Genomic DNA, 13197 nt, shown 5'->3' on the forward strand with positions numbered 1-13197 from the left:
TGCTTCTGTTCTCTGGTCTGTTCATGTGGCGTTACGTCACCCTAGTCTGATTTATTCATTTCTTTATAGATTTTTTATATATTTATATTTATATTGATTTTTATATATTTATTTTACAGCCATCAGATAGATTGTAAATGTACTGTACATATTTAGTTATACTGTGGATGCAGAGTGTTCTTGATCTTATCTGAACTTACTGGATTTATTGTCAGTATTTTAGTATTTATTTGAACTACTTAAAAAAAAGCAGTCGATCAATCAACCTGTAATTAAAGGTGTGTTCAGGAGTCTAATATAAGGAATAAAATATACATATCAAATCAGAGATCAGATTGAAGTTAAATGAACAAAAAAAAGTAAATATAAAAATAAAAATAATAAAATAATATCATCCCATTAAAATAATTATAAACAATAAATAAATACTATAAAAAAATCTTACCCACTTCATCCTGTTCAGGGTCATGGTGGTTCCGGAGTCACTGGGCATACGGGGCATCAGTCCATCACAAGGTGCCACAGACAACCGTTCACCGACCAGTACGTTCCGAGGAAACCCTGACACTTTCACGGACAGCAGGAACACCACCACCAATAATAATAATAATAATAATAATAATAATAAATAAAAAGAATAGTAATAACCAAAACTTACGGACATTAGAAAAAACAAACTGCTTTTTTATCTAAGATTAGATAAACAGTACAGGACTGGATGGAGTTGGATTGTGATTAGATATTCAGATTGGATCATTAGATTAGATTAGGTATTGATATTAAGTATTTATATATTGGGATTAGGTATTAAGATTTGATTAGACACTGAGATTGGATTAGGTATTGAGATTAGGTATTTATATATTGGGATTAGGTATTAAGATTTGATTAGACACTGAGATTGGATTAGGTATTGAGATTAGGTATTTATATATTGGGATTAGGTATTAAGATTTGATTAGACACTGAGATTGGATTAGGTATTGAGATTAGGTATTTATATATTGGGATTAGGTATTAAGATTTGATTAGACACTGAGATTGGATTAGGTATTGAGATTAGGTATTTATATATTGGGATTAGGTATTAAGATTTGATTAGACACTGAGATTGGATTAGGTATTGAGATTAGGTATTTATATATTGGGATTAGGTATTAAGATTTGATTAGACACTGAGATTGGATTAGGTATTGAGATTAGGTAACACAGATAGAGAGACAGCTTGATGAGACTGTAATAAATTCTACTGCAGGTGAGCAGAAAGAACCACGCCTGTAAACGAGAGCGTGTGAAGAACCTGAAGACTTAAAACCTAAAGATTTAAAGGTTCTGCACCAGTTTTACAAAATTCCTTACATTTACATCTCCAACAAAAATGGTTCTTTAAGGGAACCCTGTGGAACCTTTAGTGTAAAGCTCTGTACTGATTTAAACACAGCCAACGTATTACTCCAACTCCAGGAAGTGAGGTCTGATGGTGGTTTGAGGTCTGATGGTGGTTTGAGGTCTGATGGTGGTTTGAGATCTGATGGTGGTTTGAGGTCTGATGGTGGTTTGAGGTCTGATGGTGGTTTGAGATCTGATGGTGGTTTGAGGTCTGATGGTGGTTTGAGATCTGATGGTGGTTTGAGGTCTGATGACGCTTTAAGGTCTGATGACGCTTTGAGATCTGATGACGCTTTTAGGTCTGATGACGCTTTGAGATCTGATGACGGTTTGAGGTCTGATGGCGGTTTGAGGTCTGATGGCGGTTTGAGGTCTGATGACAATTTGAGATCTGATGGTGGTTTGAGGTCTGATGACGGTTTGAGGTCTGATGACAATTTGAGATCTGATGGTGGTTTGAGGTCTGATGACGGTTTGAGGTCTGATGACGGTTTGAGGTCTGATGGCGGTTTGAGGTCTGATGATGGTTTGAGGTCTGATGGCGGTTTGAGGTCTGATGGCGGTTTGAGGTCTGATGACAATTTGAGTTCTGATGGTGGTTTGAGGTCTGATGACGGTTTGAGGTCTGATGGCGGTTTGAGGTCTGATGACGGTTTGAGGTCTGATGGCGGTTTGAGGTCTGATGATGCTTTGAGATCTGATGGTGGTTTGAGGTCTGATGACGGTTTGAGGTCTGATGGTGGTTTGAGGTCTGATGACGCTTTGAGGTCTGATGACAGTTTGAGGTCTGATGGCGGTTTGAGGTCTGATGGTGGTTTGAGGTCTGATGACGGTTTGAGGTCTGATGACGCTTTGAGGTCTGATGACGGTTTGAGGTCTGATGGCGGTTTGCTGTATTGTGTGTCAGCTGTCTCACATAACTTCTCAAACCTCCTGTATCTCTGAGACTTGGCTTAAGTTTGAGGAGGAGCTGCCAAACGCTGAACTGGTCCTCACCAGCAGATGTGATGCTTTATAAATGAGGTTAGTGTTATTTTCGGTTACAGCATTCAGGCTATAGAGGTTCTACTGAGCTCGCCCCACAGTTATGTCCGAGCACATCTCTTAGAGCTCTCAGTGTGTTGAATGATCACAATGTTAAAAACTAGGTTAAAGTATTTTTCCAGATTTTGCATCAATATGTTGGTGTTATTTCTGTTTAGTATTGAGGTGTGAGGTATGTTGATTGTTGCTAAACAGTTACCAATGAACTGCTGTTACACATTAAATATTTCTATTGACTGTGGATGAATACACTCTTCAGTTCTGTAGTGTAAGTGTATATCTTGTACAGCTGGTTAAAGCTTGCCTCTCCTGAGCTCTGCTTGGCTGGAGTTTCATCTTTCATGTTTGAAATGTGGGTAACAGCTGCAGGCAGAAGGTATGCATCAGCAATGCAGAAGCAGCAGGTTTGAGTTTCAGCAGAGTGGACACTTCATACCCCGCCTGGAACCACTCCCATCAGAGTCTTTTAGAGAATACGTCAGCCTGGATGGATCTCTTGGATTTCTCAACATAGTGGCATATGATTGTTCCTTAAATCAGAGTAATATCATTGTAAAGTCCTGCTACCTCCAGTCTTAGCTCCCTAAACCAGACCAGAGGTGTCCAACAGGCTCCTGAAAATGGAAACATCTATTGGCGTTCCCAAGCCAATGACATTCTCTAGGCTCCCCAAGCCAGAGGCATCAATCAGGTTCCCCAAACCAGATACACCATAGTGGCATGGGATTATCCTCAATCTATAGTACAGTGATCCTGAATTGCTGCTCAGTCCAGTTCTTTCTCCGTAAGCCATAGTTATCTTCCAGGCTTCCAAACCAGAGGACCTGAGGTGTTTACCAGGCCCCCCAAAATAGAGATGTTCAGCAGGCATCCCAGTGAAGGAGCATCATTAATCAGGGGTGTCTGTTGAGCTCCACAGGCTGGGTCAGGCTCCCTAATACTAAGATGTTCACCAGACTTCTTAGGCCTGATGCAGTTGCAGGCTACTCATACTCGAGGCATTCAGACTACAGACTACCTGAGGTAGAACTGTTCATTGGGGTCTTCTAGAGGTGTAAGAGGTGTCTACTGAGCTCTAACAGGTTCCTCGAAGCACATCAAGCCAGAGGTGTTTTTCAAGCTTCCTAAACCAAACCAGAGGTCTCCACTGGGTTCTCGAAGCCTGAAGCCAGAGATTTTTCTCTATAGGCTTCCCAAGCCAGAGGTGTCTGTCAGTATCCCCAAGCCAGAAATATCTTGTGGGCTCCCTAAACCAGGGGTGCCAATCAGGCTTCCCAAGCTAGAAGTGAACACCAGCTCCTTAATCCAGAGGTGTCAGTTAGGCTCTCTAACGAAGAGGCACCAGGGGGGCTTTGCAAGCCAGAAGCCCCTACTATGCTTCCTGGGTCCCAGGTCATCATCATCCCTTGGCACCACTTGGTTCCCAAAGTACTATATTTAGACATGCTTGTTGATGTTGTGCCAAGGCTCCAGCCTTTGTGTCAGTCCTATTTTGTGACTGCTGCCCAGCTCCCTGTCACCCATCTCACTCCCAGTGACGGACACTTCACTACCCTTCTCTCTGTTACTGTCAGTCTCAGCTCATTTCACAACCCACATCCCAGCCACCACCTCTGTTCTGGTCCATATCCCAGACCCATATCTCAGTGCCGTTCCCGGTCACCATGTCGGTTTGGGCCCTGTCTCAGTCTCCTCTACAGATCTGGCCCAGTTACTACCATGGACATTTGTCTGACCGGAGGGTTGAGCAGTCTAATGTGCTGTGTTCAGGTGTCAGTCTCCTCTGGAGGTGTGGGTTCAGATGCAGTGGTGCTCAGTGGTTAGAGAACTTGGCTGTTGATGACAGGCTTGTGGGTTCAATACCCAGGCTTGACAGGCTGCCACTGTTGGGCCCTTGAGCAAGGCTTTGTTCACTGTCTGCCACAGCAATGGCTGCCCACCGCTCTGGGCATGTGTGCTCTGCATGAATGGGTTAAAGGTGGAGGTGTTCGACACAAATAGTGAATATGGGTGTCTTTGTGTTCAGACTGGGATATGAACCCAGTTCTCCTTGTCCAGTGGATGGATCTACTTCTCTTTGTTTGCCTTAATCTTTGTGTAGGGCGTGCTCTTGGTTTTAGCAGCAGTGTAAAAGTTTCAGCTGAACTACTTTCTGCTAGTTGTGTAGTGTAATGCAGCAACTCTAGTGACTCATTTAGCATTTAGCCTTTCCCCAATTCCTGAAGAAAACACAGAAAAACAGATGAACACTGTCTTTATTTAGCTTTTGCTCGTTCACTGTTATTCAGAAATCCTTGGCTTAACCTGTTTTACCAAACGGTTCATTCACCAGGTTCCTGAATGAGATTCTCACTCTGTTCAGAGGTCAGGACTGTGATCAGGACTGTGATCAGGACTGTGATCCAAATTCAAAGTATAAAAATGCAAAGTAAGAAGATCAGGGATCTTCAAGTGGTCCTTCAAAAACGCTGTTCTCTAATACTAAACCTACTGAACATGTCCGCCACTGATTGCACCTCCCCGTAGTTAGTGTTGTCCTATAAGAAAGCACAACCCTGAACAGATAATGAAAAATAAAAAGCCAGTAGTCGCTACCAGAAGTGACCAGTAGGCCAGTATTACTTAGGTATGTTGAATATGTAGTGGCGATTGGACACTTGCAAATGTGCAATCTGCAGCCTAAAATCTGAAAGAGCATCAAAACTAGAACTAAATATGGTGTATATATATATATATCTGTTTTCAGAGGTTTGTTTCACCTGCCTGGACGGCTCTGCTGAAGCTCAGAAGGTAAAAATCCAGCTGAGCTGCAGCAGCCATCCAGGCAGTTGGTGGCTTTTTACTTTCCGAACATGGATTTGCCACCTTTATCCATCACATTACTCATCCCAGCACCCTTTAAACAGGGTTGACATAAACTAGACAGAGGACACATCCATTTTGATGCCCCCTAAAAAGCCCCAGTTCTATCGGTAAAGAGGGACAAAAGTAAATGGACGAACAGAGAGGAAAACGCAGGACGTTTTCTGATATTTGAGAGTAGGAGACGTGACATGACATTCATTCCCTCATTGAGGGAAACCAAAGGCTGTTCCTGGAGATATTTTTCAAAAAAATGAAAATGACATTGTCAAGTGCAATGTTGTCTTGGCTTCAAGAAAGCCAGCCGTACATGCCAGTGTTAGCATTTCATTAACACATCTCCAACTCACACCATAAACCACATCATTCTCCAAAAGTCCTGTCAGTTACAGTCTGTGAGGGTACAGCTGCCTCAGGCACTTCACTTTAAAGGAATAGCTGGATGGAAAAAATCAAATTTACATAACTGTAAAGTGAACTTTTCATTGAACTATCGCTTTAATGCTGGTAATGATGGTTCCAGTGCTGGCGTTTAGGCTGAGTAGAGGTTAAAGGGGTATGTGCCCAGGAGGAATTCTCCCACGCCGATGAAGTAAACCACTTGTGCGATTCCGAAGAGTGGAGCGATGACCAGAGCCCTGCAGCCGGCGCCCTTCAGCAGAGCAGACGGGCCTTCCTTACGAACGATCTTCCTGCAGGATGCAAGTAAGCATACTTCCTTAAGTTTTACTATTTTCACTATTTGACACACTCTATAGACAAAAGTATTGGGACACCTGCTCATTCACTGCTTCCTCTGAAATCAAGTATATCAAAAGAGTTGATCCTGCTTCTGTTGGAGTAACTGCCTCTACTGTCCGGAGAAGATCTACTAGATTCTGGAGGAGGAACATTTCTGTGAGGATTTGACTGTATTCAGCAACAAAATCATTAGTCAGGTCAGGATGTTGGATGATGATCACCACCCCACCTTATCATCCCCAACTCCCCAACTCATCCCAATCAAAAGTACTGGATGGAGATGCTCCACCATCATTCCAGAGAACACAGCTCTTCCACTGCTCCACAGCTCCTCAATGCTGGGGGGGCTTTATACCCCTCTAGTCCACGCCTGGCATTAGGCAGCATGGAGCCAATAGGGTCATGTTCATTTCAAGCAACTTCAAGTAGCTGAATGCATTCATTAGAAGGGGTGAATATTTGGACATATAGTGTATTTAGATGTGTTTGTATGTAATGTATTAAGTAAATAAGTTAACATTTTATATATAGATAGTAAGTGTGTGACTTAGCAGGTGTCCCAATACTTTTGTCCATATATTGTATCAAAAAGTTCTGTACATAAAGGCTGTGTAAATGAGAGGGTACCTGACGCAGTCCACCACTCCACTGTACATCTCCTCATTTGCACTTTTATTGAGCGACTGCAGCCGCGTCTTCACCACTGAGAGAGAGAGAGAGACAGGTCAGTTTAGATCCTGCTACTCATCACCAACACACACCAACACACACCAACACACACCAACACACACCAACACACACACTCACCGTCACAGGGGCTGACCGCTATGGCTGCCGTGCTTCCAGCTGCACAGCCTGAAGCGAAGGACCAGTAAAACGGAGCGTTTTCAGTGTCTGAAGGTTTTCCCAGCTGGTTCAGGTGGGCAAAGAGCGGGAAATAAATGACGGAAAACGGGATGTCCCTGTAAACACACACACACACACACACACACACACACACACACAAACACTGAATGTCTGAATGGGAGGGGCTAAACTGCTGTAGGCTGAATGGGTGGGGCTAAACTACTGTAGGCTGAATGGGTGGGGCTAAGCTGCAGTAGGCTGAATGGGTGGGGCTAAGCTGCAGTAGGCTGAATGGGTGGGGCTAAGCTGCAGTAGGCTGAATGGGTGGGGCTAAGCTGCTGTAGGCTGAATGGACGGTTCCATCAAGTGGATTCTTTAAAGTCAGGTCCTAAATCCTACCTCATAAGTGTGGCTCCGAGGCCCTTGTAGAGGCCCTGGATGCCGCGGGTCCTCAGCAGCTCCTGAGCAATCTGCATGGCTGAAACTGGGCGCATGTAGCTGCAACTCAGCACAGTCCCTCCTCCTGCCGCAGAGGGCACCACCGCTAGGTTTCTCTGGGCCACTGCAACAAACATTCAGTTTTAGGTAGGTGGTTTTAATGTTATGGCTGATTAGTGTAAATTTTGTGTGATTTTCTCAGAAATTCCAAATAACTGTTTTCTAGGTCCTGCAGTTTGACTACGTTCCTCAGTCTGGTTTCTCTCGGTTCCTCCTTCTGCTATATGAGTTCCTTGTTATTATTCACAACTATTTCCAGTCCTGGTGTTCCCCTGGTCTTATTGTCTTCTGCCTGCTGACAGCTGATGGTTCTGGGTTGAATGAACAGGCAGGTGTAATGGCTTTACCTTCTCTAAATCTGACTGCTGACACTGGGTACATCTGGAGCAGCTTAAGGGCACCATGCTGCCTAATGCCAGATGTGGGCTAGAGGGGTATAAAGCCCCCCAGCATTGAGCTATGGAGCAGTGGAGGAACTGTGTTCTCTGGAATGATGGTGGTGGAGCTCCATCCAGTACTTTTGGGATGAGTTAAAGTGGCAGAACTAATCATCACATCAGAACCGGACCTCAACACGTAGTGCAAAGCTTTCCTACAAGAGTAGAAGCTGTTACTGCAGCAAAGGCTCCAATAATGGCCTGAGTGTCCACATACTTTTGGACACCTATCTGCATCAAGTCCTCCTGTATAACTAAGTGGACGGTAATCTTTCACAGTAATTGGTCTCACCGAGTCTCCCTGCATCTTGAAGTTGGATCTTCAACATCTCCATGGGCGTGGTGATGATCACCTGACACACTCCAGCTCCACAGCCCGCCAGCATCTCCTTAAACACACTCAGTTTTGGACTGTGGTAAAAAACACACACACACACACACACACACACACACACACACACTCAGCACCTGATCCACACACCTCTCCTCATCTCACCCCGGGAATCACCCCTGAAACTCACTCTCCCCTGCTGAGCTGGTGACGGAAGAAGTCGTTAGCCGCCAGTTTGATGGCCTTCTCTGGGGTCACCAGGGTCAGGTTGACTGCTGCACCTGCGGAAACCAACCGTCAATCACTTACATTAATTTAAATATTAAAATAAAATAAAGCTCATATTCCTCAGTGTGGTCATTTCTTTAAACGGACTGAAACTAAGGCACCTCTTACTTAAAGGGTTCAGGGCTTTTAAGGGTTTTGGGCTGAATGGTTCTTTGCTCTTTGTTGGTAGATGGTTCTAGACTGGAGAAAGAGGGCTGAACTATCGTTACAAGAACCCAGGAGAGTCAGGAGTAGAGAACCTTTACAGAGTCAAACCCTTCTGCTGTGGGAAAGCAGAGAACACTGTCAGCGAGGGTGAGGTGAGTGACGTGAGGGAGGCCTGGGTGTCAGTTCAGGGCAGGACGTTCTCCCGCAGGAAAGAATGTGATCCTGAGGGTTGGGTAAACGTGTGTGTGTGTGTGTGTGTGTGTGTGTGTGTGTGTGTTCTGAAGCTGTTCCTACCTCTGTACATGCCAAAGTAGCCCTCAGAGCGGACAGTTTTAACCAGACAGTCCATCCTAACCAAAACAACAGCATTGAGAACATTAGGCTTCTGTTTACGGGACGCTCTCAGAGAGGATTGTTTAATCAGGATTAGATTAATAGATAGAATAATAGAATATTTCACCATATGGAGCAAAATCATTCATTTTATTTATTTATTTAATATTTACTTATTTCTCTCTATTCTTATCTGAGCTGCATCTGTGGAGATGTTCATATTTATAAACAATGAATGAATACCTCACTCACACACTCACACACACACTCACACTATAATAGTAATATGTTAAAACATGTTGAAGTTGCATCAGCTGCTCCTCAAACTTCAGGAAACTGGTTTTACAGCTTCAGCTTCACAACCGTCCTCCTGCTCTCCTGCAGAGCTCCTACAGGTGACTCAGCACACAGGTGAGGAGAGCGACAACTCGTGTTTCTGAGTCTGATAAGGTTTATAAAACAGAGAGAGAGAGAGAGAGAGAGAGTACAGAACCTACATGCTCCTGTAGACGTTCTGGCCGCTGCGCTGGTTCTGCAGCCGGGTCTTGGCGAGGTCGATTGGGAACACACACGTTACCCCCACCATACCGGCCACCCCACCGTTAATCAGCTTAGCAGGAAGACTGAGGACAAGAGCAACACGTCCTGTCACCACGATCTAAACCCGATCTAGACCTGATCTAAACCCGATCCAAACCCGATCTAGACCTGATCTAAACCCGATCCAAACCCGATCTAGACCTGATCTAAACCCGATCTAGACCTGATCTAAACCCGATCTAGACCCGATCTAGACCTGATCCAAACCTGATCCAAACCTGATCTAGACCTGCTCTGATTCGTCTGATTTCATACATTTTGTTCTGGAAATGGAAGCATCCTAGAACTGGACTAAAAACATCAGAACTGGACTAAAAACAGAAGTACTAGACTAAATACACTACAGAAGGGCTAAGAACAGTAGAACTGGACTAAAACATCAGACAGCACAACTGGATTAACAGTGCTAGAACTGGACTAAAAGCAGAACCTAATTAAAATCAGTTAAGGGTTCTGGACTAAAAACAGAAGTTCAGGACTAGAAAAAGCAAAGCTGGATTAGAACCAGTAGAAGTGGATCACAGTCTGATCCACTTTTGAGTCAGAACGTACCTGATTGGTTGCTGAGCCATGGTGCTGCTGGGTGGTGTGTGTCGGTGTGTGTTGGTGTGTGTGGGGGCAGACGCAGAGGCAGTAGCAGTGTGTGTGTCAGCAGAGCTCCTTTATATAACCTCACACACCCTGTAGCTCAGACCCCGCCTTTAAACCACACCCCCTTATTAAACCCCTCCCCCTCTGTTGTCTGAAATTACTCACACTCATACACACGCGTATGATCATGTCTGTAAGGCAGGAACAATTTTAAAACAAATATTTTGGGCTTTTCCGGAAGCAGTCGGAGTATTAACTTTAATCATTCAGTAGATCACATTAATCAGATTAAACAGCTCCTCTATCCAATCAGATTACAGAAACCTGCATAACACCACCTCATCTTACAGCTACTCAGCCTGTCTAATATGACCTTTTTTTAGATTATTGGGGATTTTGGGGGGATTATTGGGTATTTATAGGGATCATTGGGGGTTATTGGGGATTTTCAATTTATTTATTAATATGTTAATATCTGTATGAAAGGGAAGATGTTTATTTGACTTGTCTTTAGTTTAGTACAGTTAAAAGGTGAGTTAGTGCCACACCCTGAGCATCCATCAATAATTAAACATCATCAGTTATTCAACATCATCATTAAATCATTATCAGTTAGCAGCACACGAGGACCGAGGAAGTTCAGATCACTCTACAAATTCATCAAAATCAGATTTATTTATTAGCAGTTTTTGAGTTTATCACATTACAGCTGAATCACTGCTTTGCTCAAACGGCCTGCTGGTGTTTTAAAGGAGCCGTTTGTGAAAAACAGAGTGTCGTTCTGATCTGACTGCAGATTCAGCTGATCAGACGAGCCATGTTTGGAATTTGATGTGTGCTTCTTTAGCTTTAGGCTAATGTTGCTAACAATCACTGGACTAAGACTGTCTCCATACTCTTCAGTCATGTTACTCTGAATGTTTATCAAACGGCTCCTTTAATCTGCAGGTGCGGTGGGCTTGTCGGAGTGTGTGGACACACTCGTTTGTGACAGTTTTGCATTTACTGCAGTGGCAGCAGCGGGCGACCGGGTAAAAATACAGCGGGTCAACATGGGCGGGGCATCCAGGCACTTCAACAGACCGATACACGACCGACTGATAGACACACACTCTCTGAATCAGAAACTTCCTTCCCACGAAGCCTCGGAGATTCGCATCCTGACAAACAAACAAACAAATGAACAAAATCAACAATGTTTACAGAGTAAAGGACTGAATCATTACCTGACCGATCAGGAGACACTGTCTGCACCTCTACACTGCTTCTCCGGTCTGTAAGAGTGTATCTGCTCAGTAAATCACTGATATCAGAATAAACACTAATATCACTCCTACAGAAAGTGGTGGAGGTTCTCCATCACTGTGTTCATCATTAGAACATCTCCAAAGTTCTCCTCATGGAGTCTAGTATTATTTAGAGTTCTCCTCAGATCAACACCTGGTTTGGTGGTAAATCAGGGCTTAATGGTGGTAAATCAGGTGAGCTGCTGCTGTTGATCTCACTACTTTCTTCAGAATGAGAAGCTCTTGTTTCTCCTTTTTACTGGATTTATGTTCAGCTGCTTTATCTGTTCTGATCAGATCTGGAGCTTCTAGTAGAACCCTCTCACTGCTGAGAGACGGGGGTAGAGTGATGGGGTTAGAGTGATGGGGTAGAGTGATGGGGTTAGAGTGATAGGGTAGGATGATGGGGTTAGAGTGATGGGGTAGAGTGATGGGGTAGAATGATGGGGTTAGAGTGATGGGGTAGAGTGATGGGGGTAGAGTGACGGGGTAGAGTGATGGGGTAGAGTGAAAGGGTAGGATGATGGGGTTAGAGTGATGGGGTTAGAGTGATGAAGTAGAGTGATGGTTAGAGTGATGGGGTTAGAGTGATGGGGTAGAGTGATGGGGTAGAGTGACGGGGTAGAGTGATGGGGTAGAGTGATAGGGTAGGATGATGGGGTTAGAGTGATGGGGTAGAGTGATGGAGTAGAGTGATGGGGTAGAGTGATGGGGTAGAGTGATGGGGTTAGAGTGATAGGGTAGGATGATGGGGTTAGAGTGATGGGGTAGAGTGATGGGGTAGAGTGATGGGGTTAGAGTGATGGGGTAGAGTGATGGGGTAGAGTGACGGGGTAGAGTGATGGGGTTAGAGTGATGGGGTAGAGTGATGGGGTAGAGTGACGGGGTAGAGTGATGGGGTAGAGTGATAGGGTAGGATGATGGGGTTAGAGTGATGGGGTTAGAGTGATGAAGTAGAGTGATGGTTAGAGTGATGGGGTAGAGTGATGGGGTAGAGTGATGGGGTTAGAGTGATGGGGTAGAGTGATGGGGTAGAGTAAAGGGGTAGAGTGATGGGGTAGAGTGATGGGGTAGAGTGATGGGGTTAGAGTGAAGGGGTAGAGTGATGGGGTAGAGTGATGGGGTAGAGTGAAGGGGTAGAGTGATGGGGTTAGAGTGATGGGGTAGAGTGAAGGGGTAGAGTGATGGGGTTAGGGGCCTCTGATCAGGACTGTATATTTAATATTGAGAGTCGTTGTTTACCTGTGTGTAGCACATGCCGCTGCAGATGGTGGTGTTGATGGCTATGCAGTGACCACACTCCTGCTTCTCTACATGGAGAGTGAAGTTCTTCAAGGAGCATCCCAGCAGACCTCCAGCAGCTGATAATAACAGCAGAATGTGCAGGATCACAGCAAAGCCCATTACTCTCAAACCCCCCGGAACTCGAACCCAATCAATGCTCCTCTGAGGATCCTGAGACCTGGCTGAGAGCTATCTGTGGCTCTGGAGCTCTTCAGCTGGACCGCTGATGGAGGTATTCCTCAGGTGATCTGGTTGGCAGGTAAGAGAGCGTTCTGTGAAGCTTCCTGCTCTTTTCTGGTCTGTCCAGAACATTCCACCCGCTGGCTTTTATACTGGATCTAATCCACATTTTCTTATCTCCCTCTGAAGAGGCGGGGGGGGCTGGATTAGGGGGTGACCACCTGTGGCTTTGAGCTCCTGTTATGACTGTCTATTCAGGCTGGGAAGAGATGCTGCATTTTAAGCAGATTCAGGAATTTCATAAATGTTTTGATATTTAAAATTTTTCTAGATGAAGTTC

The 13197-nt window shown here is 44.6% G+C and overlaps 2 protein-coding genes across 2 annotated transcripts; both read right to left on the reverse strand.

Annotated features, from left to right (window-relative positions):
* Nucleotides 1-5827: 5827 nt before the first annotated feature.
* slc25a55b (solute carrier family 25 member 55b) lies at nt 5828-10088 on the reverse strand. The gene is made up of 9 exons (XM_072696988.1): nt 10069-10088; nt 9414-9539; nt 8878-8933; nt 8339-8429; nt 8110-8228; nt 7282-7444; nt 6844-6998; nt 6664-6739; nt 5828-5987 (listed from the first exon to the last, which is right to left on the reverse strand). The coding sequence occupies exons 1-9, from the start codon at nt 10086-10088 to the stop codon at nt 5828-5830; spliced, it is 966 nt and encodes a 321-aa protein (XP_072553089.1).
* A 927-nt stretch (nt 10089-11015) lies between these two features.
* LOC140577433 (follitropin subunit beta) lies at nt 11016-12797 on the reverse strand. The gene is made up of 2 exons (XM_072697417.1): nt 12636-12797; nt 11016-11267 (listed from the first exon to the last, which is right to left on the reverse strand). Exons 1-2 carry the CDS (start codon nt 12795-12797, stop codon nt 11016-11018), a joined length of 414 nt encoding a protein of 137 aa, XP_072553518.1.
* Between the last annotated feature and the right edge of the window lie 400 nt (nt 12798-13197).

This window comes from Salminus brasiliensis, chromosome 14 (genome assembly GCF_030463535.1).
Source record: "Salminus brasiliensis chromosome 14, fSalBra1.hap2, whole genome shotgun sequence".
Taxonomy (NCBI): Eukaryota; Metazoa; Chordata; class Actinopteri; order Characiformes; family Bryconidae; genus Salminus; species Salminus brasiliensis.

Bases quoted from the DNA above. Each gene is read 5' to 3' on its own strand.
- slc25a55b (XM_072696988.1), bottom strand. From the start codon at position 10,088: ATGGCTCAGCAACCAATCAG. The intron at 8,934-9,413 runs GTAGGTTCTGTA...TGTTTTGGTTAG, and splicing joins CAGAACGTCTACAGGAGCAT to GATGGACTGTCTGGTTAAAA. The intron at 8,229-8,338 runs GTGAGTTTCAGG...TTTTTACCACAG, and splicing joins CACCAGCTCAGCAGGGGAGA to TCCAAAACTGAGTGTGTTTA.
- LOC140577433 (XM_072697417.1), bottom strand. From the start codon at position 12,797: ATGGGCTTTGCTGTGATCCTGCACATTCTGCTGTTATTATCAGCTGCT. The intron at 11,268-12,635 runs GTAAACAACGAC...TTTGTTTGTCAG, and splicing joins GCGGCATGTGCTACACACAG to GATGCGAATCTCCGAGGCTT.